The 27,736-nt window shown below is 43.2% G+C and overlaps 1 protein-coding gene across 7 annotated transcripts in view; it reads right to left on the bottom strand.

The window, feature by feature from the left end:
• Positions 1-549: 549 nt before the first annotated feature.
• The window catches only part of NCOA1 (nuclear receptor coactivator 1), a 220,557-nt gene continuing 193,370 nt past the window's right edge, over positions 550-27,736 (bottom strand). For 4 of the 7 annotated variants that reach the window (XM_084793407.1, XM_084793409.1, XM_084793408.1 and 1 more), the window contains 5 exons: positions 25,592-25,997; positions 19,145-19,319; positions 14,982-15,165; positions 6,907-6,996; positions 550-2,893 (listed from right to left, as the gene is read on the bottom strand). In XM_084793407.1, coding sequence (XP_084649533.1) covers positions 2,723-2,893; positions 6,907-6,996; positions 14,982-15,165; positions 19,145-19,319; positions 25,592-25,997 — 1,026 coding nt within the window. In that variant the 3' untranslated portion in view covers positions 550-2,722. Of the gene's footprint in view, positions 2,894-2,977; positions 3,035-6,906; positions 6,997-14,981; positions 15,166-19,144; positions 19,320-25,591; positions 25,998-27,736 lie in introns of all 7 variants that reach the window. The other 3 variants (XM_084793413.1, XM_084793412.1, XM_084793411.1) reach the window with 3 other exon arrangements.

The following is a 27,736-nucleotide window of genomic DNA, read 5'->3' as shown; positions in this document are numbered from 1 at the left end:
TGTGTGTGTGTGTGTGTGTGTGTGTGTTACACCGCAGCACTCATGTGGAAGCCAGAGAGAACAACTTTCAGGACTCAGGAGTCCTCTCCTTCCTCCATGGGTTCTAGGAGCAGAGCTCCAGTTGTTGCTTACAGATGCTGAGCCATCTCACTGGCCAGGGCCTAACGCTTATGAAATGCATTCTCACAGGCAAACAGCATCCTCAAGTACAGTTCCACACCTGTGGCAACACACTGAGAGAGGCATGGGATTCTGTGGTTCTTTAGTGTTGCCTGGATAGTAAGTATCCTAGCCCCACAGACAGCACACTTTACTCATCAAATGGCCCAGTTTTAAGTTAGCATTTCCTCAAGGCCCCCAATCACAGCCTGACTTTGATCTTACCAAAATTTACAGGACTAGTTCATCTTAGAGTGACTTTAAGGGTTTTTGGCTACAGGGATCCTTTCTTTTTATTAACCTTTAGTCTTTAAAGTCATCCTAGATTTGGCAGCTTTTCTAGAGCCGTTCTTCCCCCTGCCCTCCGCGCATAAATGAAGAGCTAGCCCGTGAGGTTGTTAAACAAATTCTATTCAGTAGCTGGAAAAGTCAATTTCCTGTGGAATGACAGGAATTACATAGAAGCAAGCAATTTTATTTTCCTCAAATGTAGCAATAATTTTAATCTGTACATACATAAAACAAACAGTGCAATTATAAAACCTTGAAGGTGACATGCATACTTTAAGGTGCAGTGGGGATGGGGAGGACGCTAGCATCTCCAATTTTCCTTATGCTTTTCTCTTCTAGGTCCTTAGGCAAAAGCACTGAGTCAGGAAACTTCATCTGGAATGCTGAAGTTGAAGGTGAGCTTCCTGAAGTCTGCACGCTTAGCATCACAGACAAAATGGAACCGACCTCCTAGCGCAGTTTGGTAGGAACTAGGGTAATATGGCTGGGCTTTCAAGCTGGAAATGAATGAGATCTGGGATGCATTTTCTGAAAAACTAAAAAAAGATAATGTTTGTAACCGAAGGTCCTATTTCTGTTTCATAGTTGCTACCACATGAGCCCTTCCACCATTTTCAAAACTCAAGCAGTTTCTGAGTGGATGCTGTTCGACGGAGTTATCTGAAATTTGGGGTGGTGAGATGCAGAAGGAAGGACCTGGGCAAATGGCTTCTTCCTTGAAGTCGTGAGTCTATGCTCCTCATCCGCACGGGTTCTTACAGCCTTCTCTGCTGTGTGAGCAGAGGGAGCTGGCACAGAAGGTCAGTGTTGTCGCGCGCAGGCCCCCGGGGATGCAGATCAAGGTCAGCGCTGGAGGTCTCCCTCGGCCTCTCTCGCGCTGCCTTGCTCAAGCTCTCCCAGCCTGCGGCAGAACTTCTGGCACTACAGTCAGTTCGCTGGCTCCTTTCTTGGGGGCCAGGATGAGACGGGATGTGACAGAGTAACAAGACGACGGGGGAACATGGTACCAATTAGCCTTGGAGCAGAACAGAGAAATACATTTGCACTGATGGAAATTAAATTCCCAAAGTCATTCTGAGAGGGGAAAAAAAAAAAGATTTTCTTTGAGCACTGATTTCCCTTCATACACAGGGCCTATGTACTCCTGTCAGCCGAGCCTGGACACTCCGGGGTGGCCGGCTCTAGCTCTTTCCAGCAGTGCCACTTTGATGAGACCCAAAGTAAATCCATACATGGCTTCACAGTCCTGGGATAATGAAATTACTAGCCAAATGTAATTGCAATTCAATCAACATTATATTTCACACACAAATTTAGAAAAACCAAGAAGATGAAAAAAAGAGCATAAAATTAAACAGAACAAAATCAGTTTCTACAAGAAATCAAAATATATTTACAGTGAGATTTAAGGAAAAAAATAAGCTACTCGGATCATAAATTTAATTTTATTTTAAATAACTTTAGCTACCTCGCTGTTAACAGAGTAAACGCAGAAAGAACAGGCTGCCTTCCCCCGCGGACTTAATCAGAAAAATTGTATCTACAATAATTGATAGAACTCGGTTCTTGTCCTTCACCCATCTCATCAAAAATTATTGCATTTTCCCCCAAGCTGCATTTTTTAGATTCCTCAGTGAATATACTCATTTCATCCTCTTTCCTGGAGGCATCTTGGTTTAAACCCATCTTTATAAAAAGGAGAAGGGGTACATGTGTAGAAGCAAAATGTTCTCTTGCTGCCAACAGACACAGAGTTGCTTGAAGAAGCTGATTGTGCACACGAGCTGCCTGGGGCTGGGGAGGGAGGCTGCGGGCGGGAGGGCCTCGGCAGCCTTTGCTGGACTGACAGGCAAAGCCTCGGGGGCTTTTCTTCCAGGGCAGGGGCCGGGCTGAGCCGGTGAGGCAGGGCTTCGTCTTCCCCTCGGAACTTGTTATTTTGGTTTCCCTCCAAAAGCCTTCATCCAGACAAGAAGCCAATGACTGATTATAAAAATAAGAATAATTAACTTTTGGCTCAAGAAATAAGATTGTCCAACTGTTCTGCCTTGTTATTCTTTCCAATATCCAAGGCCTTTACAAAGAAAGAAACAAAAACATCTCTCAATCTCCCAACAAAAGTGAACTTTTTTCTTTTTTCTTTTTTTTTTTTTTTGCTCCAAATGCTACGACCTGAAGAATGGCTGCAGATTGAGATATCAAAAATCTCAGAAAAATATATATTTGTATAACTCTGCATGTCTATTATTTAAATTTCACATTCCTTTAAAAGTGGTTATTCAGTCAGTAGCTGCTGAAGGAGGCTCTTCTGCTGGGCCTGGGGGGTCTGTGGTCCTGATGTGGGCTTTTGAGTTCCCAGCGGACCAGGCTGGTTCAGGTAAGGGTCCCCGCCTACCAGATTCACTGTACACTGGACGTCAGCAAACACCTGAACCTGCTGCACCTGCTGGAACACAGATAAAAGATGTGTTTAGACAGAAGGGCCTGCCCCCCCGCTTATGAGTGGGTACTACGTGAAGTGGAAACTCACTAGAGCATTCCTCTAGTCTGTAGTCACCACAGAGAAGAACTCTTCTGTCTTCTTGTCCTACAAAAAGAAAATCGCTGCACTCATTTTGCTCAGGGTTCTGGGAAGTTCACACTTAAAATAAAACCAAGACTGGACGGGCTGCGCCTCCGTTAGGCCTGCCGTCTATACTCAGAGCGTCTTCCTTAACACTGCCAAGGCTGCAAAAAGCCCAGTTTCAGAGTTTGGGGATACAGTGGTGGGTTTTAAAAATAGCATGCTAATTGGAAAACTAGATCAAAAGCATTCTATGGATAACTTTAATAGGGGAAAAGTCTTTATTTTTTTGGTCACTGAGTAAACAGGGGCTGTAACCCAGCATCAGCAAACTAAAGCCAGCACCAACACTGTGTCCCTGAGGCCCATGCCCAGGTGACTAGTGCAGGAAGCTGTACACAGCTCCCTCACACATTGACTTAAGATTTATAACAAATATCAGCAGAGAAGTTTTGTGTTTATTTTTCCCCTCATAGACAATTTACTTAAACACACGAGAAACAAAACAAAACAAAACAAAACAAAAACCAAAAACCAACAACAAACATCAGCTGAGAACAGTGTGAAATTTATTTCCAATGGTATGTATTATTAAAAAAAATGTCTAAAGTTACATAGTTTCGGCATCTCCTACTGGAAAACAAAGCCAGCTATTAGTCTTTCTGCATGAGCCTTAATAAAAACTTGTCTACAGAGCTGACTAGAAGGCTGAACTTCTGAGCGCTCTAGATGTGGAACAGAAATGCTTTCTAGGGTAGCTCAGTGACTAAGACTGTCAGCAAATGTGCCTCATATTTAATAGCGTGTAAAGGATGTTACATTATCTTTTTCTGTCATTTATCACTAATGCATGCCATTTACATTCAACTTTTCAGAAAAATCTCTATCTTAAGTGGAATATAAGTTGTTTTCCATTACCTCCACTGGCCAAATGGCCAAGGTCCTGCTATTGAGTTCCTGCCTCAGGTGACCGCTGCATGCCCCCTTGACTCCCTCTCTGGGAAGACTGACCGCCCTGGAGCCCTCCGTGTCTAGTGAGTGAGTGAGGCTGGCATCCCTGCCTTCCCATCGCCCTCTTTGTCCAGCTTCCCAGGGTCTGCTCCTGCTCTGCTGTGTCCCCAGGACTCCTCCTCTGAGCTCGTCTCATGAGCACCACACCCCATCCTGCTCTATTTCCAGCTGCCCCGTGTCCTTTTCGTGGTGTGCTGCTCTTTAGCTGCCACTCCCATTCTTTTTCTTCTGAAGACTCAGGGAGCCGTCTCTTCTCATAGCAACCTCCCAGCCCACTTCCTGCGTCTCCACTCTGTCTTCCTGTCTGGACTTACACAGCTGAACTTGGTACCCCCTTGGTCTTCTTGTCTTTTCTGTCTGCCAGTCTGGATGCCAGCATTCCCGTGATCGCTACAGTTCTGTCTAACTAGTGTCTGCTTGGCAAACACAGAAATGAGAGCATAACAAGAGACGCCATGATGGTTATAACAGGTGGACGTTAACCCACTGGAGCATCACATGACTATAAACCATGATGCTTTTCAGGCACTGATTTACTTTAAGTCAACATATAAAATTTCATGCTTATTTATTTCTAAGAATGAGAGATTTAAAAAAATTTTTATTTTATGTACACTGGTGTTTTGCCTGTATGTATGTCTGTGTGAGGGTGTCAGATCCCCTGGAAAAGGAGTTACAGACAATTTTGAGCTGCCATGTAGGTGCTGGGAATTGGACCTGGGTCCTCTGGAAGAACAGCCAGTGCTCTTAACCACTGAGCCATCTCGCCAGCCCCCTAAGTAGGAAATTTAGGAGCAGAGCATCTAAGGTGGTTTTCTTCCCTAAATATTTTAAAACAATTTTGATAAAGAAAGGAACTATAAAACAAAGTAGAAGGAAAAGCTGCTTCTTTAAAGAGAATATTTTAAAAGCATATAAAAATTACAATGATTAAGCCAGATTCCAAACCTCATCTTAGCCTCTTAGAACTGTTACCTAAAGTAAGAGTGCCTATGACCAGATCGCAAAGGGTTTTTAAACTATCATGTCTGCACAGATAGGCACAGCAGGAGGGGGGAGCTGAAGGCGTGCTGCATACATTTTATTTAGTTCAAGCACTGTCTGACAACTTTGGAACCTGAAAAATCTGTTGGTTCTGCATTAGTCTGTCCTGCTGCCTGGGACATGTCTCTGTGAGGGTGACTGTCAACTTCTAGGAATGAAGACTGACTTCCATTTACTGTCACAAAATGCCCTTTCTTTACCTCACAGGACTCAGGCATGATTCCTACAGGGCAGCCTCTGCACACAGCCGCCTGGCTCACCTTTCCCACTTATAGCCCCCAGCATGCCTTCCTTCACCTCTTCCAACCAAGGAGCAAGCCAAACTAGTATCTGATCAGTCATCTCTTTCAGGGATGACTTTGTCTATAGGACAGAGCCCAGATTCCTGATCTCAGTGTTCAAGTCATCTAGAAATGTGGTGCCATCTACTATCTTTTGATCCCTATAATTAATCTCTCCCTCCCTCCCTTCCTCTCCTCTTCTCCTCTCCTTTTCTCCTCTCTCTTCTCTTTCTCTCTCTCTCTTTCTCCCTCTCCCTCTCTCTCTGTTGAGAAAGGGTTTTTCTGTGTAGCCCTGGCTGTCCTAGAACTCACTCTGTAGACCAGGCTGGCCCTAAATGCAGAGATCTGCCTGCCTCCTGAGTGCCAGGATTAAAGGTGTATGCCACCACCACCTGGTAATTCCTGTGATTTCTTATTACAGACTTCTTTTTCTCAGTGGATTTGGCTTCCTATAACTATGTGAAGTTATTACTATTTCCCTGCCAACAACTGCCATTCTTTTCTCCTTCACAGGGCCTGAGAATTGTTCAAGGCTAGTTTAGTCCATCTCCTGGGCAAATGTTCTCAGACCATCTTAGCTTTATTCATCTATTTTTCTCAGTACTGGAATGGAACCCAGAGCCTTCCACAAGGTGGATGTGTGCCCTATTACTGAGCTGTATGCCGTCTCTGTTCCTCCTGTTGATAAATGCTTGGTTTTTGTCATTTACTGGACACATCTGGTAGTCTGCCTTTGGTTACATGTCTTTTTAGGTGCATGTATCTTTGTGCTACACCGTTAAGAGGCCCCAAGGGGACTTTGGTGCTGGGAAGACCTGGGTCTGAATCTCTCTAGCTTTGTGAATACTGCGCACAGTGAAAGGTCCTCAGGTCCCGTTTCTTCATCTGTGAAGGAAAGGAGTACACTGCAGCCTCCACAGTTATGATGGAAGGTTAAATGAGATAAAGCCCACACTGGAGAGCAGCGCGCTGCAAAGCACAACATTTATAGTAAAGATGTGTGTACTTTTATGTCTATGTGTACCTGATGCCTATGTTAATATTAAGAGACTGAAGACTAAAGCAGCTGCCAAAGTGAATTAATCCCACCCCCCAAATTTAGAAAAGAAACCCCCCCTTGCTACTGGTGCTGTTAAGAAGCACCGTGCTAAGGAGTGCTTCTAGCTTTGTGAATGCACACATAATGTACACAGCAGACTCTTCCTTATCTCAGTTTACTGAACTATTCTGAGGTCTTCGATTACAGCATTGTAGAACACTCATTTGCAGAGTTTAAGAGTTGGTTAGTGTCCACATCCGTGACGCTACCCTCTAACCAGGGAACCGAAGCAGCTTATCTCATTTAACCCTCGCTGCATCCTGTAAGCAACATCATACAACGCTCAAGAGAGGTCTTTAGAATCCCCCACAGTCCCCTTCTCTCCCCTGAGAAGGGAGGAGCCAGGGACCACACCCACGTCTGACTTCCAGGGTTAGGCTCTCAGCCTCATGTTATGTGATGTCCTCCACGTATCCAGAGTGCATCGCCAGCTCTGCACTTGGATTTTCTTTCTTACTGACCTGGTTGCCATCTGCTTCTGTTTTGAGAAGGTCAGTGGAGGAGAGCTGGTTGCAGTAAAGGCCTGTGTGCCTCAGTGCTGGATCATTCATCTATTAAGGATAAACGAGAGACCAAATTATCAGCTAGTTGTTGAAGCTGAAAACCACATTTTCCAACAAGAACACTGACAGAAAAGTACTAGGAGGCCTGTTAACAGTCTAATCAGTCAGACGGCAGCTCCCTTGTGGGTGGAGACTATGTGAACTTCTGATGCTGCTTCTGACCTGGGTGGTTGCTTGGAGTGTTCAGCTTGCAAAACGCATTGCGTTGTATACTTTTCCTATATATTCTGATATTTGACACACATTTAAAATATCTTCTCTCTCTGAATCAGTCTGTCTCAATTTCCTTATCTTGCTCTCTCTCTCCTCTCACACACAGGTATACACTCAAGCTGACTCAGCACCACAGCTAAGAATCAGTAACAAAGGGCTGGAGGCATGGTGAGCGTGAAGAGGGCCTGAGTTTGGCTCTTAGCACCCACACCGGGCGACCTAACCCATCTATTCTCTAGCCCCAGGGGATCCAGTGGCTTTTGCAGGCAACTGTATGTATACGTGGGTGCACATACCCACACGAATGCATGCATCCGGATGCATGCACACATCTGCACGCAAACACATTCACACACTTTAAAAAAAGATTAAAAAAGAATCAGCAGCAAAGATCGTATTTATACCACTGTCTGAATCCACCAGGGAAAATGGAAAGATCATATGCAAAGGCATTTAAGACACCAGACAAAGGCAGCGCCGAGCAGATCTCTTGAGCGCTGGAAGACTGCTGGGAATTCACTAGTGCAGCAGTTTCCTCGTCTACAGCTGAGCAGGTCCCTCCAGGTAAGAAGCTGCTGGAACCCACAGGGCAGAATATCAAAGAAAAGTCCAGAGACAGGTCTGAAAATGTGCAAGGTCCTTTGGTCTGTGGGTCACAATGCAGAGGAAAGAGCTGCCTGAGTAAATAAGTGGGATAATTCTAAAAGACCACATAGGGCTGGGACTAGGTCTCCATCTCAACAGCCAGAGTAAAAAATGTCAGATTCATGAGGTAGCAGAAAATACAGTAGAACCTTACTATTTAAAGAAAAATTGGATAGAGAATACATACTACTTTGTCCCACCAAATAAAAAGTAAAACCCAAAAAGGACCAAATTGCTTCCAGGGAACCTAACCATTTCCCATTACAAAGATAAAATATATTTGTAAGAATATAGGTGGTAAACTTCATAGTCTTATGTTAAAAAATTTCCAGCCACATAAAGAACAGACACCTATGAGCCATAATGAAAAAGAAAACCAATGAACTGAAGTCAATTCCAAAACAGTTCAGGGGCCAGGTGAGGATTTAAGATAGTCGTAATAATCGTGTCCCAAACATCCAAGAAGCAAGAAGAGCTCTTCCTTTGTCGTTGCCAAGTCCTACCAAGGTAGAGGCCTGGTGTACTCAAGATTCACCTTCGCATGTAACTCACTGCCATACCCAAGGAAGGCGTTGCTGGTAGAGCTGTAATGGATGCTAACACTGACCACAGGAGGGACTGAAGACTGTCCCGAAGACATCTACAATGGTCTAGCCATGAACTGTAAAATCGCTAAAGCCCCAAAGAAGCCTCAAGTCCATCTTTATGCACTGCATCCCACTGTGATGAGCTGACAGACGTAAAGTTGGTGGAGGCCTCCCTCTGGGCTGAACACCAAATCAACCTAATTCAGGTTGACGGCAGTAAGAAACTACCACTGGCAGGTAGGCTTCTGCACAACTGATTGAGGGGGGAAAACCTATAAAATGGTTGCTGCTGTAGTATAATGGCTAAGGTTTGTGGCAAAGAATCTTAAGCCAAGGATGCACCTAAAGAATACTTCAAATTCAAGAAATGAAAAAAAAAAAAAAGTAAAAACTTGGCTCATTCAAAAGAGAAATGGGGCTGGCAAGGTGACTCAGTTTCTCCTTTCAGTCATGTAACAAGATGGCTCAGCAGGGGAAACACCTTCTGCACAAGTCTAAGACCCGAGCTCCACCTCCAGATCTGCAGACGCGTGGAGGAGGGAGCTGGCTTGATAATATAAGAAGCACACAGAGGAAAGATGAAAGATACAGTAGCAATTTGAAACAGTAAGAAGATTGACATATGACATCTAGATATTGAAATGTCTGAGATGAAAAACATACTGGATAAAATTAACAGACTAGATAATGAAAAAAAAAAGTGAACCTTAAGCTACAGGAATAGGAAGTATTTAAAATGAACACACAGGAGCCTGGGGATGCAGCTCGGTTGATAGAGTGCTTGCTAGTGTGCACGAAGCCTTGGATTTAATACCCAGCACTGCATAAAAATCAGGGATGTGCCGGGCATGGTGCCGTACGGCTTTAATCCCAGCACTCAGGAGGCAGAAGCAGGCAGATCGCTGTGAGTTCGAGGTCAGCCTGGTGCACAAAGCGAGTCTAGGACAGCCAAAGCTACACAGAGAAACCCTGTCTCAAAAAATCAGGAAAAAAAAAATCAGGAATGCCTCCTCCTTCTTCTTCAGGAAAACACCAAGGGATGACACTGGTGTGGCGGGAGGTTCTGGAGGCCTGGGGGTGGGGGTGGCAGGAACAGGAGGCTATGGTGGCTTCTGCTGAGGCTTCAGCTGCGGTCTTAGGGGCCATGGGGCTCATGGAGGTAAAGCCAAAGTCAAGGAGTGGCTGCCTGTCATCAAGCTGGGCCACCTGGTTAAGGACACAAAGATCAAGTCCTTGGAGGAGAGCTACCTGTTTCCCCTGCCCATTAAGGAATTCAAGCTTATTGACTTTTTCCTGGGTGCATCCCTAAAGAATGAGTTTCTAAAGACTGTGCCAGTGCAGAAGCAGACACGGGCTGGCCAGCGGACCAGGTTCAAGGCTTTTGTCGCTATTGGGGGCTACAATGGTCACGCTGGTCTTGGTGTTAAGTGCTCCAAGGAGGTAGTCACTGCTATCCGAGGGGCCATCACCTTGCCAAGCTTTCCATCGTCCCTGTGCAGATTGGCTACTGGGGGAAGAAGACTGGCAAGCCACATGCGGTTCCGTGCAGGGTGACAACAGGCTGCTGTGGCTCTGTTTTGGTACATCTCATCCTTGCCCCCAGAGGCACTAGTATTGTCTCTGCTCCTGTGCCCAAGAAGCTACTGATGATGGCCGGTATTGATGACTGCTACACATCAGCCAGGGGTGCACTGCCACCCTGGGCAACTTTGCCAAGGCCACTTTTGATACCATTTCCAACACCTACAGCCACCTGACCTTTGGAAAGAGGCTGTGCTCACCAAGTCTCCTTATCAGGAATTCACTGATCATCTTATAAAAACCCACACCAGAGTGTTTGTTAAGAGGACCCAGGCTCCAGCTGTGGCTACCACATAGATGTTTTTATACAAGAAAAATAAAATGAAGTAAGTATGTTTTAAAAAAATCAGATATGGTGACACAAGAATGTAATCACAATACTTGAAGAGACAAGAAGATCACAAGTTTAAGGTGATCCTTGGCTGTGTAGTGAGACTGAGACCAGCCTGGGCTATATGACCCACCTTTCCCCCATCCCCCGCTCTGTCTCTCTCTCTGTCTTTGTCTCTCCCTCTCTCCATCTGTCTCTGTCTCTGTCTGTCTGTCTGTCTCTCTCTCTGTCTCTCTCTCTCTATGTGTAAGTGACTGAATTTTGTGCTAAAATCAACTCCCTCCTTCAGCCTCAGGGACCAGGGACTGATGGGATACCTTCAGATAGTATACCTGGAGGGGAGGACTAGTGACAGGTAAAAGTTTGAAGAATGACTGACATTTTCCTAAATTTGATGAAAATTATACATTCATGGACCAAGACTCTAAATAAACACCAACAATAAGAAACAGAAAAGCACAGGCTGCTGCAGCTCTGTTTTGGTGAGTCTCATCCCTGCCCCTAGATGTACTGGTATTGTCTCTGTTCATCAAAATCAAATTACTCAAAGTCCATTACAAAAAGAATACAGTGACAGTAGAGGCAGACCCCTCAGCAGAGCGGGCTGTGAGGCAGCAGTTTAAAGTTCAGAAAATGAGCACTGTCACGCTGGGACCCAGAGAAGCACTTCCAAAGACCAAGCAGGAACAAAGACCTTTTCAGACATAAAGCAGAGAATCAGCAGCAGACCTGCATCATGGCAAACACTCCAGGAAGAAGGAAATTACACCAAATATAGACAAATCACTAAACATTTAAGGACCATTGACTGAAGAAAATAACAATGTAGTGAGGCATACAGAACATATGCGGATACAATATGAATGATAACATAGCCTAGGAGGGGCTAAAGGAAATACACTGCTGTAAGGTTCTTATACTACACATGAGGAGATTTAACACAACTGAAAGATGGCCATGGTAAGTGAAATACAAATGCTAAAGCAAAGATTAAGATAACTGAATAGTTATATTTAATAGTGAATAAGCCAACAAAGGTAATAAAACAAAGAAACATTCAATTATACACACAAAAAAGCAAAAAAGGACAAAACAAAAATGATTAAGATGGGCTATTTAGACTCAACCATGGGGCATGGTGGATCTCTGTGAGTTCAATTACCAGCCTGGTCTACATAGTGAGTTCCAGGCCCAGAAAGGCTATATAGTGAGACCCTGTCTCAAAAAACAAAACAAAAAGCCGGGCATGGTAGTGCATGCCTTTAATCCCAGCACTCGCGGATGTGAGTTCGAGGCCAACCTGGTCTACAAAGTGAGTCCAGGACAGCCAAGGCTACACAGAGAAACCTTGTCTCAAAAAAACCCAAACCAAACCAAAATAAAACAAAACAAAAAAATCCAATCATACAAATAACTACATTAAATATACATGGACTAAGCAGTCTAGTTAAAATGCAAAGACTTTGTATTGAGCATAAGGTAAGACCCAACTATATAAGGAGCACCTGTTAAGATATCATATCTTTACCCAATTCATTATATATATTTTTAATCTAAATAACCCTAATAACTGAATAATAACAAGGATACAAATAATTTGATTTTATCATGTTATAGGTTACAACATGGGCATTTAAGACCTTGTAATTGGGAGATAGAGCAAAGAGAGCAGGAGTTCAAGGTAACCCTCATTCACATAGTCAGTTGTAGGCTAGCCTGAGCTACATTGAAAAATGGGTAAACAAAATGATACAGATCATTAAGCTACTAGGTTCTGTTTCCTTAGGCTTACTATGTAATTCTTGGGAAACAGGGATTTAAAAAAGGAATTCTATACAAAAGAAAACATTGTGTGTCTGTGTGTCTGTGTGTCTCTCTCTGTCTGTCTCTGTCTGTCTGTCTGTCTCTCTCTGTGTATGTGTGTGTGTCTCTCTCTCTGTGTACGTATGTTGGCTGCATGCCAACACTCTCGTTCATAATCTACTTTGTGCTGGCTAATATGAATGATGAAAGTACTCTAGGTGGTTATTCTAATGGTCTTTTAAAGCCATTTTCAATTTAATCATTGTGTCCTTAAATGTGCAGGCAGCTCAAGGATAAACTCAAATGTGTGGCTAGCATGCATTATCTCACAAGAGACCTATCACATTAATTCTGCTCTAAATATAAATACCCAGCATTTTGCCTTCTGCTTCTGCCTAGGTTATATTTTATTAACCAATCCTGAATGTTGTTTTACATCTATATTGTCTCTCTCCATTCTTTGCTCTTGTTCTGCTGTGGCCTGAATCCAGGCCCTCACATGTTAGGAACATATTCTGCCCTCCCTAGCCATTAATTCTTATATTTTCTTGATTTTTATTTTAAAAGTTTTGTTTTGTCTTGTTTTTTGGAGACAGGGTCTTGCTTGTGTAGCCCTAGCCAGCCTAGTACTAGCTATGTAGAACAGGTTGGCCTTGAGCTCATGGCAATCTTTCTGCCTTAGCCTCCTGAGTCCTGGGATTATAGGTGTATGTCACCACATCTGGCTTCTCGATACTGATATTCATTCTCCACTACTGACCAGAGTCCCCTGTGCACACAGACTGGCTTCAGTGTTTTAGGCAACTTATCCACAATGATTTTCCTGACCAGGTCCATGCCCCTTTCTTTTAAAACACTTATTAGTAAATTATACATATTTGTTTAATCTGACAGATCTAAATGGTTCTACTGGAGTTTACCTCTTTTTTTTTTTTTTTTTTCTGTCTTTCACAGGGCTCCAGGGAACTTGCTATGGAGCCCAAGCTGATGTCAAACTCACACAGTTCTACCAATCTCTGCCTCCTGAGGGCTGGGATTAAAGGCATGCACCATACCCAGCTCTGGGCAGGGGTCGCCTCTTATGTAGCTGTTCTGTCATATTATTTGATGGCTCCATTGCCCATGTGTCAGCATGGCACATGGCTCAGCATGTTAATATGTATGTCCCATGGAGTGATTTTTGTGTATAACAAGTACTGAATAAGTGCTTGTTGAAAGGGGGGAAATGTGTTCAGAGGAAGTGTCAGAGGAGTGCTAACCTCCTTGGCCTCAAGGCTCAGAAGAGGAAGAGGAAACACCATAGGAGCCAGAGGCTGGGGGGCCTGGAGAAGATTAGTGTGCCCTGGACATGACATGGCTGTCATGGTCAGTGCACGAGATCAGGGCAGCCAGCATTCTAGCATGGGAGGGCGTAGCTCATGAGCCCCTCCTCTAACTGAAGACCTGAGCTAGCTGATGCCCCATGGGGAAGGCAGAAACATCTTTTAAAGGGTGTGCCCCCTGGTAGGGGAACCAAACTCCGTAAAGGTGGCATCACATCTGGGAGTACGTGGTCAGCACAAATTGGGCTTAGTGAATTAAGAAAGGAGGAATCATAAAGTTGGGAGGGGTGGAGAGGTGGAGGGTGAATATAATAAAATACAGTAAGCTCTCAAGAATTTAATAAAAATGTTGCATTTGAAAAAAAAAAAGAAAATATATTCAGAATATACGGGGGCATTCCAAATCAATGTGCATGCCACTTTACAGTAAGTGAGAGGATTAGCATTTTGTGAGACTAAAATCTAACTTACAAAGTCTACCTAAGTATGTGTGTGTGAGGAAGTGGGTCAGAGGACAATCTGCAGAAGTCACTTCTCTCCTTCTACCATGTGGGCCCTAGGGGTCGCAGGGGCTGAACTCAGGTAGCCAGGCCTGTCTAGCAAGCGCCTGTATCCGTCAAGCCATTTGTCTAGTCCATCCTATCTTTTTATTTTTTACTTTTATGTGTATGGGTGTTTTGCTTATGTGTCTGTGTACCACATACATGCAGAGGCCAGAAGACGGTGTTCGATCCCTTGAGACTGAAGTTATAGATGTTGTTAGCCCTCATGTGGATGCTGGGAATTAAGCCCTGGTCCACTGGGTCCCCATTATATCTCCCCCCCCCCCCCCCCCCCCGAGACAGGGTTTCTCTGTGTAGCCTTGTCCTGGACTCACTTTGTAGACCAGGCTGGACTTGAACTCACAGCGATCTGCTGCCTCTGCCTCCTGCATGCTATGATTAAAGGCGTGTGCAACTGCTGCCTGGCTTCTACCTTTTTTGTTTTTAAAGATTTATTTATTTATTACATATACAGTGTTCTGCCTGCCTGTACACCTGCAGGCTGGAAGAGGGCATTCGATCATGTTATAGATGGTTGTGAGCCACCATATAGTTTCTGGGATTGAACTCAGGACCTTTGGAAGATCAGGCAGTGTTCTTAACCTCTGAGCCCTCTCTCCACCCACCTTCCTATCTTTTAAGAATAATAATCAGATGGTGAGAAGGAATAAAGAAGCATGGTTCTTGCTGATAACTGTCTGCGCACCCCCCCCCCTCCCCCAAGGACAGGGTTTCTCTGTGTATCCTTGGCTGTCCTGGAACTCTCTTTGTAGACCAGACTGGCCTCGAACTCACAGAGATCTACCTGCCTCTGCCTCCTGAGTGCTGGCATTAAAGGCATGTGCCACCTCTGCCAGGCTCTTGCTGGTAACTGTCAACACACCTGGCTCCTCTTGGGTATAGACCATGTTGTGGTAGGTGTGGCAAGTGTGCCAGCTGTGCCGCTTACCTGATCAGAGCACACAGCATTCATCCCTGGCATCTGCAGAGAGCTCATCTGCATCTGGCCCATCATTGGATTCATGTTCTGAACGTTTGCGTTTGCACCTGCCATGGACACGGTGATGCTCATGTTGTTGTACACTCCTGGCTGTGCAGGTGTGGGCTGGCTCTGGACAGCTTGGCTGAACACACTGTTAACTCAAAAACAATCCAGATTACACATACTGTTCATAAATATGGGGGCTAATGGGACTGGAGTTTGCTTTTCATTAGACAGTATTCCAAATAAGATATTTAGCATTTTTAAATATAGGTAAGGCTGTAACTTATATATATTAGAGCACATAGGTACATTCTGAATTCTGTCTAATGGGCTTAATAACGACAAAGGGTCATGTCAAGGTCCTTCTTCAGGGAGTGAACACAGATAAATTTTACACATGATTTTCAGAGGGCTTGTTTTACTGACTTCCTTTCTTCTTCCATGGTCAGGGTCTGGATTGTCACTAATCCAAAGATCTCAAATGTAAAATAAGTTTGTTTTAATAGTTAAAATAATTTGGAATAAATTATAAGTAAAATCAAGTTGGGACCTTGTATTTGAACTCTGAAAATTCTCAATGACACAAATGTATACTTTGAAAAGAATATAACGTGAAGCTTGTGTTTTATGAGATCTAAAAATACCAAATATTTTGATTATTACTCAATTTTTATTTCTGGTAAAACTGATTCCCAGAGCAATTTCCCTTATTGTTATTTATTTACTCCCTGTTAGCTCTTTAGTGTAAGTAGGACACCATGACATTTATAGCTTAGTCAATTAAGGTAACCATACCAAAGCTGACAAGCCAAGAAGTCTATTCATCATGGCTGAAAAAAAGTAGCAATTTCCTCCCCAAGTTAATTATAAAACACTGAAAATTACATGCATCAGAAATGGTCAATTGTGCATCTATGAACCTTTACTGTCTGCACAGTGTGTACACTTGGTAGGCAGTGTTCCCACAACTAAAGGAACTAAATATGTCTACTAATCAATATTCACTTTCTAACGAGAACATCTCGCCTTAGAGAGTATTCATCTGTCAGTCAGCACCACATGCAACTCATCCCTGTGGGGAGCAAAGCTCTGTAAGTTAACACAGCACAAGTTCTAAGAACTGCAGGGACATCACACTGAGGAAAGCTTAGGGCTTAATTTTCTTTCAGATTTACATGTGGAACTATATATTAACTTAGGTTCCTTCAGACTGTTCTTAATTACATTTTGCTCTCTTCCATTAAAGGAAGAATACAGAACCCTCTGTGGCCTTAATCACTGTTCTTGGTCAGCTAGGCTCACTGAAGTCCAATTTTCATGAGCACTGCATTTCTGTCTCCCTCATGGGGACGATTACTGTTTGCTTAAGCAGCACTGCCTGTTTGTCAACCCTTAAACATGGGAAAGAATGAGAAAGATGAAGACACTGGTCCAGAAGGGTTCCCGCAGATACCAAAGGTTAGTAACAACCAACGAGGTCCCTGTTTAAGCAAGTCTGAGAAAGGACAACAGAGTGTGGCTCCTCCCAGATGAGTGTCACACAGAGACAGCCCAGTTCTAGGACATAACGCTTTGTTGTAACTGCTAGGGCTCTGACAGCCTGTCTTGGGAGTCTGGGCTGAGACGGGAGGCTACTGTGATAGTTCAGGACAAAAGTGATGAGACTTATCGTGTGCTATAGTGTGTTAAACTCGGGAAGTAGCGGGGCAGTGGCATGCTTTGTTGGTTTGGGACTGAGACGTGAAAAGCAGGAACGTTTTTCTTCTGAACAACTAGGAGAATGGAGCTGTCATATATTAAGATGGAGAAAAGCAGGAGCAGAGCAGGTTTTAGGAGGAGTATCAGTTTAGTTTTGTCTTGTTAGCTTTGTGATGACTTTAGACTTCTAAGTGTAGATGTCAATTAGGCAGTTGGATGTGCAGTGTGGCACTTGGGGCGATGTGTAGGTTAGAGATGAAAACTTGACAGTAATAAGTATAGGCACACAGACATTTGCACAGTAAGTGTAGAAGGAGAGAGGTGGGTAAATACGGGAATGACTATGCATGCATTTCTACGTGGAGGTGGAGGCCAGGGGTCAGCTACCCTTCTCTACCAGTGCTATCACCTACTTCCCTCGGGGCAGGATCTCCCACTGGCCTGAGGCTCACCAATTAGACTAGTGTGGCTGGCTAGAGAGCTCCAGGGACCCCCGAGTCTTGCATTATAAATTCGTGGTGGCATTTTTATGTGGTTTCTGGAGTTCACACTTGGGTCCTTGAGTTTGCAAGGCAAGTACTTCACTGACTGAGCCATCCCTCCAACCTCAACACTCTGGGTTTGTCTGCTTGTTTGTTTTGTTTTTTGCATCTTGCAGCTGAGGTTGGCCTTGCAACTCACTAGGTAATGAAAGATAACCCTGAGCTGCTAATCTTCCTGTCTCCACTTGCTAGGTACTGAGATTATAGGGTTGCCACAATGCTTGCCTTAAGACTGGGTGGTACAACCAAGAGAAGAAGTAGTTACAAGAAAGAGGTCTGAGGGTGAATTCCTGGGCTTGCACGGAGGCCAGGAAGATGAGCTCCCAGCACATGATGGTCTCCAGCAAGGAGACTGAGAAGCAGGAGGAGAGTCACCAGGAGCAGGAGAATGAGAAAGCTTCCAAAATACAAAAGAACTTTAAAAAGCGGTAACTACGTCAAACACTGCTGACAAGGGCTGCACCTGGCATTACAGAGGACACTAACTACCTTGGCAGGAACATTTTTGGTGGTAAAGATGTGTCTGACTGCCTCGACAGGGCGTGGGCAGAGGTGAACAGAGCATGGTCTTTTAAGGAATTAAATTGCAAGGTGGAAGAGAAACAGACCTGCCAGCATGGCTTGCCCTGTCTCTCTCCTTCCTTTCCTTTCCCCACTCTCGTCTCTTTTTTTCTTCTTTATCCCTGTTCTCTGTCCCCATTTCTGTTCCTAAGGACTCTACCTCATGGCTTGTATGTGCTAAGCAGGAACTCCACTGCTGAGCTCTCCTGCTGGCCGCAATCATGTTTAAACTAAACACACAGGTGCCCGCCGTGTGGAGCAGTCATCACGGGTTTCACTGGAGAGATGCTGCATCTAAGTGGAGCAGGAGAGCTGGGCAGAGGAGCTGCGGGACGGGCTGTGGGGCCACAGGTGAGTTTAGAGAGCTGGGGTAGAACACATCAGAGGCTACATTCTTCTAGCACGTTTCAGAGATGGTTCCACTCCCATCCGACTCACACAGTCCTGCTGAGAGCTACACAGTTCCCACAAAAGATTTCCTCTCTCACCTTTCAGTGAACTTTAGGAGAATATGGTTTTATGTTTTCAACTTTAACTGCCTTACTTATTATGTTGTCAGACTAAATGGCTTCCCTGTCATCAGAACCAAGACACAACCAAATTAAAATCCTTATAAAATCAAGTGATGTGTGAAAAGTTCAACATTCAGAATTTAAAAAAAAAGAAACTTCAGTGAGGTAATTTTATAAGCTAGATGGGTAAGCCGAGGCCACTAAAACTCCAGACAGGCAAGAGCAGACGAGGCAGAATGACTCAAGAAACCTTGGGATCGCTGGGTGTCATGTAAGAGCTTTCAGACACTTGAGCAGAAGGAGGCTGTGAGCGTCTCTGTGCTAATGAACTCCAGCATTTTACTAGTACGGCTTTGTGAACTTATCTACTCTATTTTCAGTAAAAAATGTTTTTCTTATAGTCATAGTTACAGAGAATTTAATCAGTGGGTATCAAGTTTGATCTTTTTCTGTACCTACTAAGATAATAAAATATTTCCCTTTGGGAAAAAATATATCTACTTCCACATCTCTCCTAGAAAAGCTGTTACTAACGGGCGTGGGGCACATCCCTCAGGTGTGTGAGGACTAGGGTAAAAAGGCCACAGGCCACTAGACCCTTATATTGTAAATACACAAGTTTGCCTAAATAATGAACTAATACTTCCAGCATTTAGCGATCCTATTTTCCTTTGTTGATAACAAAACTCTGTTCCTTCTATCACAGAAATGGCAGGAACCAGTCTATCTGGACTGTGAACACACAGCCACCTTAAAGAAGTCTGGCTGCTCTTATGAGTGCAGGGACTTTCATATAGAAAAACTGTTCCCTTACTTGTTGTTTCCCATTGTTCCTTGTTGCCAGGCCTTCATGTCTGGTGACTGGTACCCAGAATTGGGTGGAGTTTGCTGGAGCAGAGAGCTCTGAGGAGGAGGTATTGGCATCGGCACCATAGAGCTCCCAGGGCTTAGAGATGGGGCAAAGTTGGCCTCACCTTGGGGAACCAGTCCTGAAAATTGACACACATTAATTGATGTAAATATACTATAAATGTATCAACATCATAAAATAATAATAAATTTATTATTTACTTATAATTTATTTAGAAATGCCTTCTTTAACAGGGCAAAAATTAAGGAAGAGTGGTCTCTTAAAACATGGCAGGAAATCTTAGTACAAGTAGATAAGCAAGCACAAAGTTTGGGAGAAGGGCTTTAGTGGCTGAGATACACACTGGTACAGCAGGACGGTATTTGACCTTCTGTGCTTTTTTTTTGGTAATAAGAGTTTCCAAGTGCAAAAAGAATGGATATACATAATAGATTACTTGTCTGATAAAAATAACTCGAGAAAGGAAAATAATTAGACAAGAAAAACCTATTTGTGAAATACAAACTCATCAGAAAGTTGTTGGCCACTCCTTCCCAGGCTTCTTTGTGTGCTTGGCTTCCCCTCCTGCTTTTCAGAAACAGCTTTATTTATAAACATGAAAGTCACTCATGGGATCCATAGAATTCAGTGAATTTAGTGAATGTACAAAGCTGTGCAACCTTTATCACAATGCAGCGTAGGCATTTGCATCACATCTGATTCCCCTATGCTTGTTTCTAATGGGCAATCCCTGCTCTCATGCAAACACAGATTTGCACTGTGTCTCCATATAAAACTGTTTTTTGTTTATTTTTGAGACAGGGTCTAAAGAGTTCCAGGCTGGCCTTGAACTTCTAACCTTCTTGTTTCTACCTCCTGAACTACTGAGAAGTGCGTATGCCACTATGTGAAGCTGGGGATGAAACCCAGGGCCCATGCATGTTAGGCAAACATTCATCCAATGGAGCCAAGTCTACAGACTTCATAGTGATATCTTTATATATCATATCTGGTCTTTTGTGTCTGGCTTCGTTCACTTAGCATAGCACTTTTGGGATTCAATCATTTTGTAGCATTTGTCAGCTCAGTGTTCATTCCTTTTTAAATTTAGAAACATGCTTATTGACAGACATCAATATAATTATGTTAACAAGCAACTGATATAAAATTAGTTTATTTACAGACTTCTTATGTAGGTGTGGGTATGTAATCTTTGAAATTATGTAGCTGTCGCTGGGTGTGGTAGTGCACACCTTCAATCTTAGCACTAGGGAGGCAGAGGCAGGTAGATCGCTGTGAGTTCAAGCCTGGTCTACAAAGCAAGTCCAGAACAGCCAAGGCTACACCAAGAAACCCTGTCTCGAAAAACCAAAAAAAAAAAAAAAAAAAATGCAGTTGTCTAATTTTATCTTTTCTATACAAAACTGTTTCGGTTACTCTAGGTCCTTTAAATTTCCATATACATTAGAATGTAAAATGTAGGATAAGTTGTCAATTTTGCTAAGAAACATGTTGAAATTTTGGACTGCAATGAATTATAGGATCAATTACAAATGAATTATCAGGATTGTCTTTCACTCTGATTCTTATTTTTTTTTAAAAAAATTGAGCATTTCATTTATTTATTTTTTTTATGTGCATGGATGTTTTTGCCTGAATGTCTGTGCACTACACGCATGGTGCTCATGGAGGCCAAAAGAGGGTGTTGGCTATCCAGGGACTAGAGATACAGTCGTGGGTGTGGGGAATCAAACCTGGGCCCTCAAGAAGAATAGTCAGGTGTCCTTAACTGCTGACCTATCTCTCCAGCCTTTATCACAATTGGGATATTGAGACAAGGCCTCTTTCTATGTAGTCCTGGATTTGTCCTGAAACTCAACATGTTGGCCTTGAACTCATGGAGACCCACTTGCCTCTGCCTCTCAAGTGCTGGGATTAACGGTGTGAGGTACAACCCCTGGTCTAATCTCTCTGCTTTCATCTTGCTATTTTAGTTCCCACTGTTATTCTCTTCCTATGTAGTTGTTACTCAGCTGTTCACCATATCCGTCTACTGTGGTTTTTACCTATGCTCTTCTTGGTAAGTCTGACTCCTATTTTACTTATGTACACTTCTATTTAACATGCTCAAGCTTCTTTCTAACTTACTGAATACACAGAACACATTCAAAGTTTCTAATTCCTTAAAGTTCCTATCTCATTCTAACATCTGTACAGTTTTTATTAGTGTGTGTGAATTATATAAATAATAGGTCTTACTGTAACACTGTACATATGTATGTAATGTACTTTGATTATATTCAGCTCCTTCATTGCCCTCTCTTGTCCCCTTTGTCTTCTCAAATAGTCTGGGGTGGATTTGATTGGCTAATTTTTCTCACTATTACAAGCTACACTTTCCTGTTTCTTTGCCTGCCTGGTAGTTTTAAAAGCCAGGCTTAAGATTCTCTCAATTTTACCTTTTTAAAAATCTGCGTGCTGTCCATTGTAATGTTTATAGAATCCTGCAACATAAAGTGATTTACTTAACACATCTGTTCTTTGATTTGAAAATATGTAGTCTTCAAAATATTTTACCCAACAACTAAGTAACTGTGTTAAATAAATGTCATCTGTAAGCTCTTTGTGCATTTAAAAAAAAGCTGCACTTTTAAAAGACAAGTATTTCTTAAGTGTTTTTGAGCTTATTATCAGGACTGTGGTTAGGTTATATGGAAACCTTAGCTCTTTAGGGTCTTGTACCTAGAGAAATCAAGAACAGGACTTGGGTTGAGACTTACTTCGCCTCACTACCGAGGCACAACAATATTCTACTTGACACCCATGAGTTATAAGGTTTTCCAGGTTGGTTAGAAGAGCAAGTGGCCCCGTGTGAACTCTGAGTGCTGTCCTTCTAATCACCAGGTCACTGCTCTGGCCCGGCTTTGTGCACACATGCGCATGCGTGCATGCAGGCTGAGACCTGAGCGGGACCCTCTGATGGATCCGCAGCCTCCTCTGGGTACCTGTCTTCTCACACCGTGCCTTCCAGACTGGCTCTCCCAGCCCTTCCAGCCTCCCTACGGCTGCTGTTTGCTGTTTTTGGTCTGATACGATTTCTTTCACATGGTAGAATAAATATGGCCACTGTTACTCTATCTTAGGCTAAAGCAGAAGTCTTTAAAAAAAGAAAAAAGATTTATTTATTATGTATATACTGCTCTGCCTACATGTGTGCCTGCACTCCAGAAGAGGGCACCAGATCTAATTATAGAGGGTTGTGAGCCACCATGTGGGTGCTGGGAATTGAACTCAGGATCTTTGGAAGAGCAGACAGTGCTCTTAACCTCTGAGCCATCTCTCCAGCCCCTAGGAGAAGTTGTTTTTTTTTTTTTGAGAAGTCTTTTAAAAATGTGTTTCTTTTAATGTTTTTGTTACACTAGTACTATTTTTTCATGTGTTTCCCTAAAAAAATTGCATCCCAAAGCTGAAGGTTTTTTTTTCTTTTAGGCAGATAAAGTTATAAAACTCTAGAAGAAAAGAATAAGCAGCTGGTAATTTAGTGTAGCTCTTTTAAGTATTCCTCAGAAAGTCATGTATATTCTTTAAAAACATGTATTTTTATTTTATGTCTATGTGAGTATCTGCAAGTGTGTATGTGCTTGGTGCCTACAAAGGGTAGAAGAGAGTGTCAGGTCTTCTGGAGCTGGAGTCCCAGACAGTTGTGAGCTGCCACGTGGATGTTGGGAGCTGAACCCAGGTCCTCTACGAGAGCAGCGAACGTTCAGCCCTCTCACACGTCATGCTGACCTGCTGCTTTCGCTTGCCATTATACCACAACATGGCATGTGCTATGTTCCTACATCCTTACAGACACAGCTGCAGGTCTCTGCACATAGCATTTTACTGTGCCTGTCACTGATGATGACCTTTTAAAAAATCTCTTTGCATGGTTCATCTGCCAGAGATGCACTTAATTTACTCATTTTATTTTTTCACAGATGATAATTTTAAAGATACTTTAGGTTTTCAGTGAAAGCTGTAATTTGTGTAGCTTCTAAACTTCCTTTCACTTAATGCTTAATGATTTAAAAAATACATAATAAAGCTATGCATTCTTTGTCTGTATGTATGCTTCTTCTATATGTAAAAGATTTATGAATCTTGAGGTCACATTTTTGGTTTTGACATCATTTTCACTTTTAAGTGGATGATTTTTGCAAGAATTCTACATTTACATTTTTCTCTGCTTGCAGCCTTAAAATATTTGTGTTTGATGTATTGTTGACTTTATATGTGATGAAATACTTTCTTTGAGAAAAAGGGTAGATACCAGAGCACATTGCAATACTTCCGTTTTGAGACAAGGTCTTATATATTCCAGACTGCCTTTATAAAGGGTATGCAGCTCAGGGTGACCTTGGCCTTCTGGTCCCGCTTCCACCTCCCCAGTGTTAGGACTACAGGTATGGATCACCATGTGCGGTTTACACAATATTAGGGCCTCATATATACTATTACCACCTGCGCTAAATCCTCAGCCCCAATTACCATGCTTGTTGATGTTTCTACCAGCTCTATACTATAATGTATATTTTAGAATGCTTGCCTTTACTCTTGCTGTTTTAATGTTGGCCCTTTAATTTTATTTTTATCATCTAAAATATTTAAAAATATTTATTTTATGTTTTTGAGTGTTTGCCTGCATGCATGTATATATACAATGTGTGTTCCTGGTGCCAGTGGGGTCCAGAAGAGGCCACTGGATCCCCTGGAACTGGAGTTACAGGTATTTATAAGCCAACATGTGGTGCTGAGAACCAAACCTGGGTCTGAGCCGTCTCTCCCTGTCCCCAGTTTTAGAATAATTTTAAAAGAGGAGTTTTAAAAGTAGTTTTCAAGTTAAAGGCAAAACTGAATGAAGAGACCGGAGCACTTCACTCTGCCATTTCACATGTGCAGCTTTCCTGTCCTCCCCTTTGCCTACTAGCACAGGGCATTGCTTGCAGCTGACTAACCTACATGACATGACATGGTTATGTGTTTTGAGTCCAGTAGGAAGAAGCTGGCTGGTAAAGAATCTGAGGGAGAGTTGTAGCTCTGGTCTCAGTGTGTCAAATTTACTGCAAACAGAAACAGAGGCATAAAAGCAACATTGCTGAGAAGCCCTTACACTGTGTTTCCTTCCCGTTCCCTGCCCGCACTCTCCTGCTCCCCTGCTTTCCTGCCCCGCCCTCCTTCTGCTGCTTCCTGTACTGCTCTGTCATCCCTCATCTTTCTTTTCTTTGAGGATCTGAAAAGGTTGAGCTTTTCTGGAACTTGGATTCACACTAACTTAAGACCTGGTTTCAAAGCCCTGTCAGCTGACTGCTGTCATGCTAAGACACTTACAGTCTAGACAGTGGACATGAAAAATGGAAGCCAATTTACAGTAAGTATTCTTTTGAAGGTGCTCACTGGAGAACTGAGAACTCCGCTATTTCCAATAAAGCTACCCTCCTTGTAGCACCCACCTTCTGGGTTTTGTTTACATTCTAAATGTGGATTTTATAATGTAAAACTACTTTTTGTAAAAGGGTTGGTTTTTGTTGTTTGTTTGTTTTGGTTATAACCAGAAAAGCTGGTCTGCAATAAAGAAAAATGCAGGTACCAGATAAAGTACCAAAGCTGGGGCACATGTTGCATGCACATGTCCACCAGTTGTCTTTTCATGGAGTTAATTTCTAAGCAGCTTTAAAATTCATGTTTAGTTCATTTATATAATCAAGGGGTTCCTTTTTAAAAGGAATTGGCCATTAATTTTGCATATATGATTAAAACATGATAGATTAATCAAGTATGTATCATCACCACAGCCTTTTTAGAATCTCAAAGTGATAATGAATAAAAAGGGTCACCAACTAGGATAAAGAGGATGGAAAACAGGGAAAAAAATCAACAAATAAACAAACAAAACCCCAAAACTTCTATAAATCAGAATATTCACTATGGAGGAGGTTATAACTTACTTAGCTAAAAGTGGTATCATTGATAAGAAGTCTGAGACACTTTGTGAATATTGATTATACTTATATAAACTATCAAGGCAAAATCATCCAGTGACTGAGTTAATGCACTAAAACCCGCTACCCAAGAAGAACTTCGTTTGAGTAGATTTCATAGGGATCTGGGAGAGAAAAACAAGTGAATTTGCTTTGTACATAAAACGTTAAAAGTTTTCAAGTCAGAAATCTTTATAGATCCCCTAATTTATTAATCCCCGCAACCAAGCTGAGAAAAGTCTCGAAGTGCTCAGGCATTCAGTGGTGTCTGAGGCTGGAGCCTGGCCTCCTGACGTCACCACCTATATCTGCCCTCCTCAGCACATGCCCCAAAGCTAGGGAGAAAAAGCACATGCAAAGTGGGATGGAAGGCTACTCTCGCACCGCATACCTGATCCTGGGTACTGGAAGGCATTCTGCTGCTGCATGTGAGGACTGATGCCAGTGCCAAACTGTCCTCCCATGTTCCCTGCCATGCCTCTGCTCACCATGCTGCTGCGGGGGGCCAGGGAGGCCTCAGGATTTGCTGCCAGTTGAGAGAAAGGGCTGGTAGAAGCAGGTGGGGTTCCTGGATTTGTACCATAGTTTGGTGGGTAGGGGAAATGCTGTGGAGCACCCTGAGGAAGACGGGGGTTCCCCATTTGAACTGGGAGTCCAGATGAAGGAGGGATGTTGTTCCCAAAACTTTGGTGCCTCATCAGCATGGCTCTTTGCTGCTGTATAATTTGCTTCTGTCGATGCTGCTGAGTGAACAATTCCCGGTGGCGCTGTGCCAACATATGAGCATTGAGGGGTGGCTACAAAGAAGCAAAAATATCTTACTTATTATAATCACCTACCTATCCTAGAATGCTTATAGACGAAGCCCGGTAGCTTGGAGCCAAATAAAGTGTAGCCACCATCCTGCTGCAAGGGAGACTAAGTGGAGGGTTCCTTAAGTAAAATCACAGCGGGGAGATAAATCAGGTACATTTTATTTTTTAAATATTTACTAATTTTATGTATATGTGTGTATACCATGCGCATGCAGGAGCCTGCTGTGCTTGGAAGAGGATGTCAGATACCCTGGAACTGGAGCCACAGGTGGTTGTGAGCTACCATGTAGGTGCTGGGAACCAGAACTGGGTCCTCTGCAAGAGCAGCCAGTGAGTGCTCTTAATCGCTGAGCCATCTCTCCAGCCCCTTAATATATTTAATAGGCCACAAGTAGCTAAGAAATACTTCTGTTGATAGTGGTTGCTGGGAATTGAACTCAGGGCCTCTAGAAGATCAACCAGCATCTCTCCAGATCCATATTTTTGTTGTTTTTAACTATGTACAGGTGTGTAAGGCTGCACATGGTTATGTGCACCTGAGTGCAGGTACTCTTGGAGCCTAGAGGTGTCAGATCCCCGGGAACGGAGTTACAGATGGTTCTCTGAGACCCCTGGCCTGGATGCTGGGAATCAAACATGGGTACTACTGAAGAACAGCAACTGCCTTTATCTGCTACCCCATTTCTCTGGCCCTATAAAGAGTTATGTATGACTATGATTCTTCTTTATAGCCGGGTGTGGTGGCACACGACTGTAATCCCAGCATTCAGGAGGCAGAGGCAGGTGGATCTCTGTGAGTTCGACAGCCAAGGCCACACAGAGAGACCCTGTCTTGAAACCCACTTCCTCCAACGATTCTTCTTTATAATTCTTGTCTCTCAAATATTTACATCAACTTGGCTTAAGAAAGCTTCAGTTGCTGAAGTAAAAACGTTAAAATATATGTGCAAGTGAATACTAGATCTCTTTCAGAAGCCATCCAGGTTTGTTGGTTTTGGAGGATCAGAAGATAGTATGGTTTTGCCATATAGCCCAGACCACACACACACTCTCTTTTTTAAAGAGAAAAACGGTTTTAATTCTTTTCTTTTAAAAAACGTGCTATAATTTATTCAGATTACATCTCGATTGTTATCCTCTTGCCTGTATCTTCCCATTCCCACCCTCCCTCCCTCTTCTGCCCTATTCCCCTCCCCCAGCATAACTAGCCAATGGACAGCTCATTCTCCACAGCTGTGGGGAGAGAGGGGACTGCCTCTGACATGAACTCTGGTGCCCCCCTATTCGATCACTTCCCCTTGGTGGGGAGGCCCAAGAGCACACAGAGGAAGGGGAAGCAAGCTATCCGGATGAGACCTGACAGGCTGTGGACATATGGTGGGGGGGGAGGTCCCCTTCTGCCTGGACTAGTCTTAAACGTGGACTCCTTCTGCTTCAGCTCCCCAGATGCTGGGATTACCACACCTGGATCCATCCTGCTCTTTACAAAACGTTTATGGCATTATTGTGCATGTGTGTGCACATGAGTTCCATATTGCACAGATAGGGGTCAGAAGATGTTGTTGAGTTGATTCTTTCCTTCTGGAGAACTCAGGCTGCCAGGCTAGGAGGCAAGCGTCTTTACCCTCTGCCGTCTCACTGGCCCCCATCCAGTTTTTGTTTTTTTAATTTTTAAATTTTTTGTTGTTTTCAAGACAGAGATTCTCTGAGTAGCCTTGGCT

The sequence above is a fragment of the Acomys minous genome (genome assembly GCF_964271855.1).
Source record: "Acomys minous genome assembly, chromosome: 8".
NCBI classification, from domain to species: domain Eukaryota; kingdom Metazoa; phylum Chordata; class Mammalia; order Rodentia; family Muridae; genus Acomys; species Acomys minous.
Note: the sequence above shows the minus strand (reverse complement) of the source record. Positions and strands in the feature narration are given on the sequence as shown.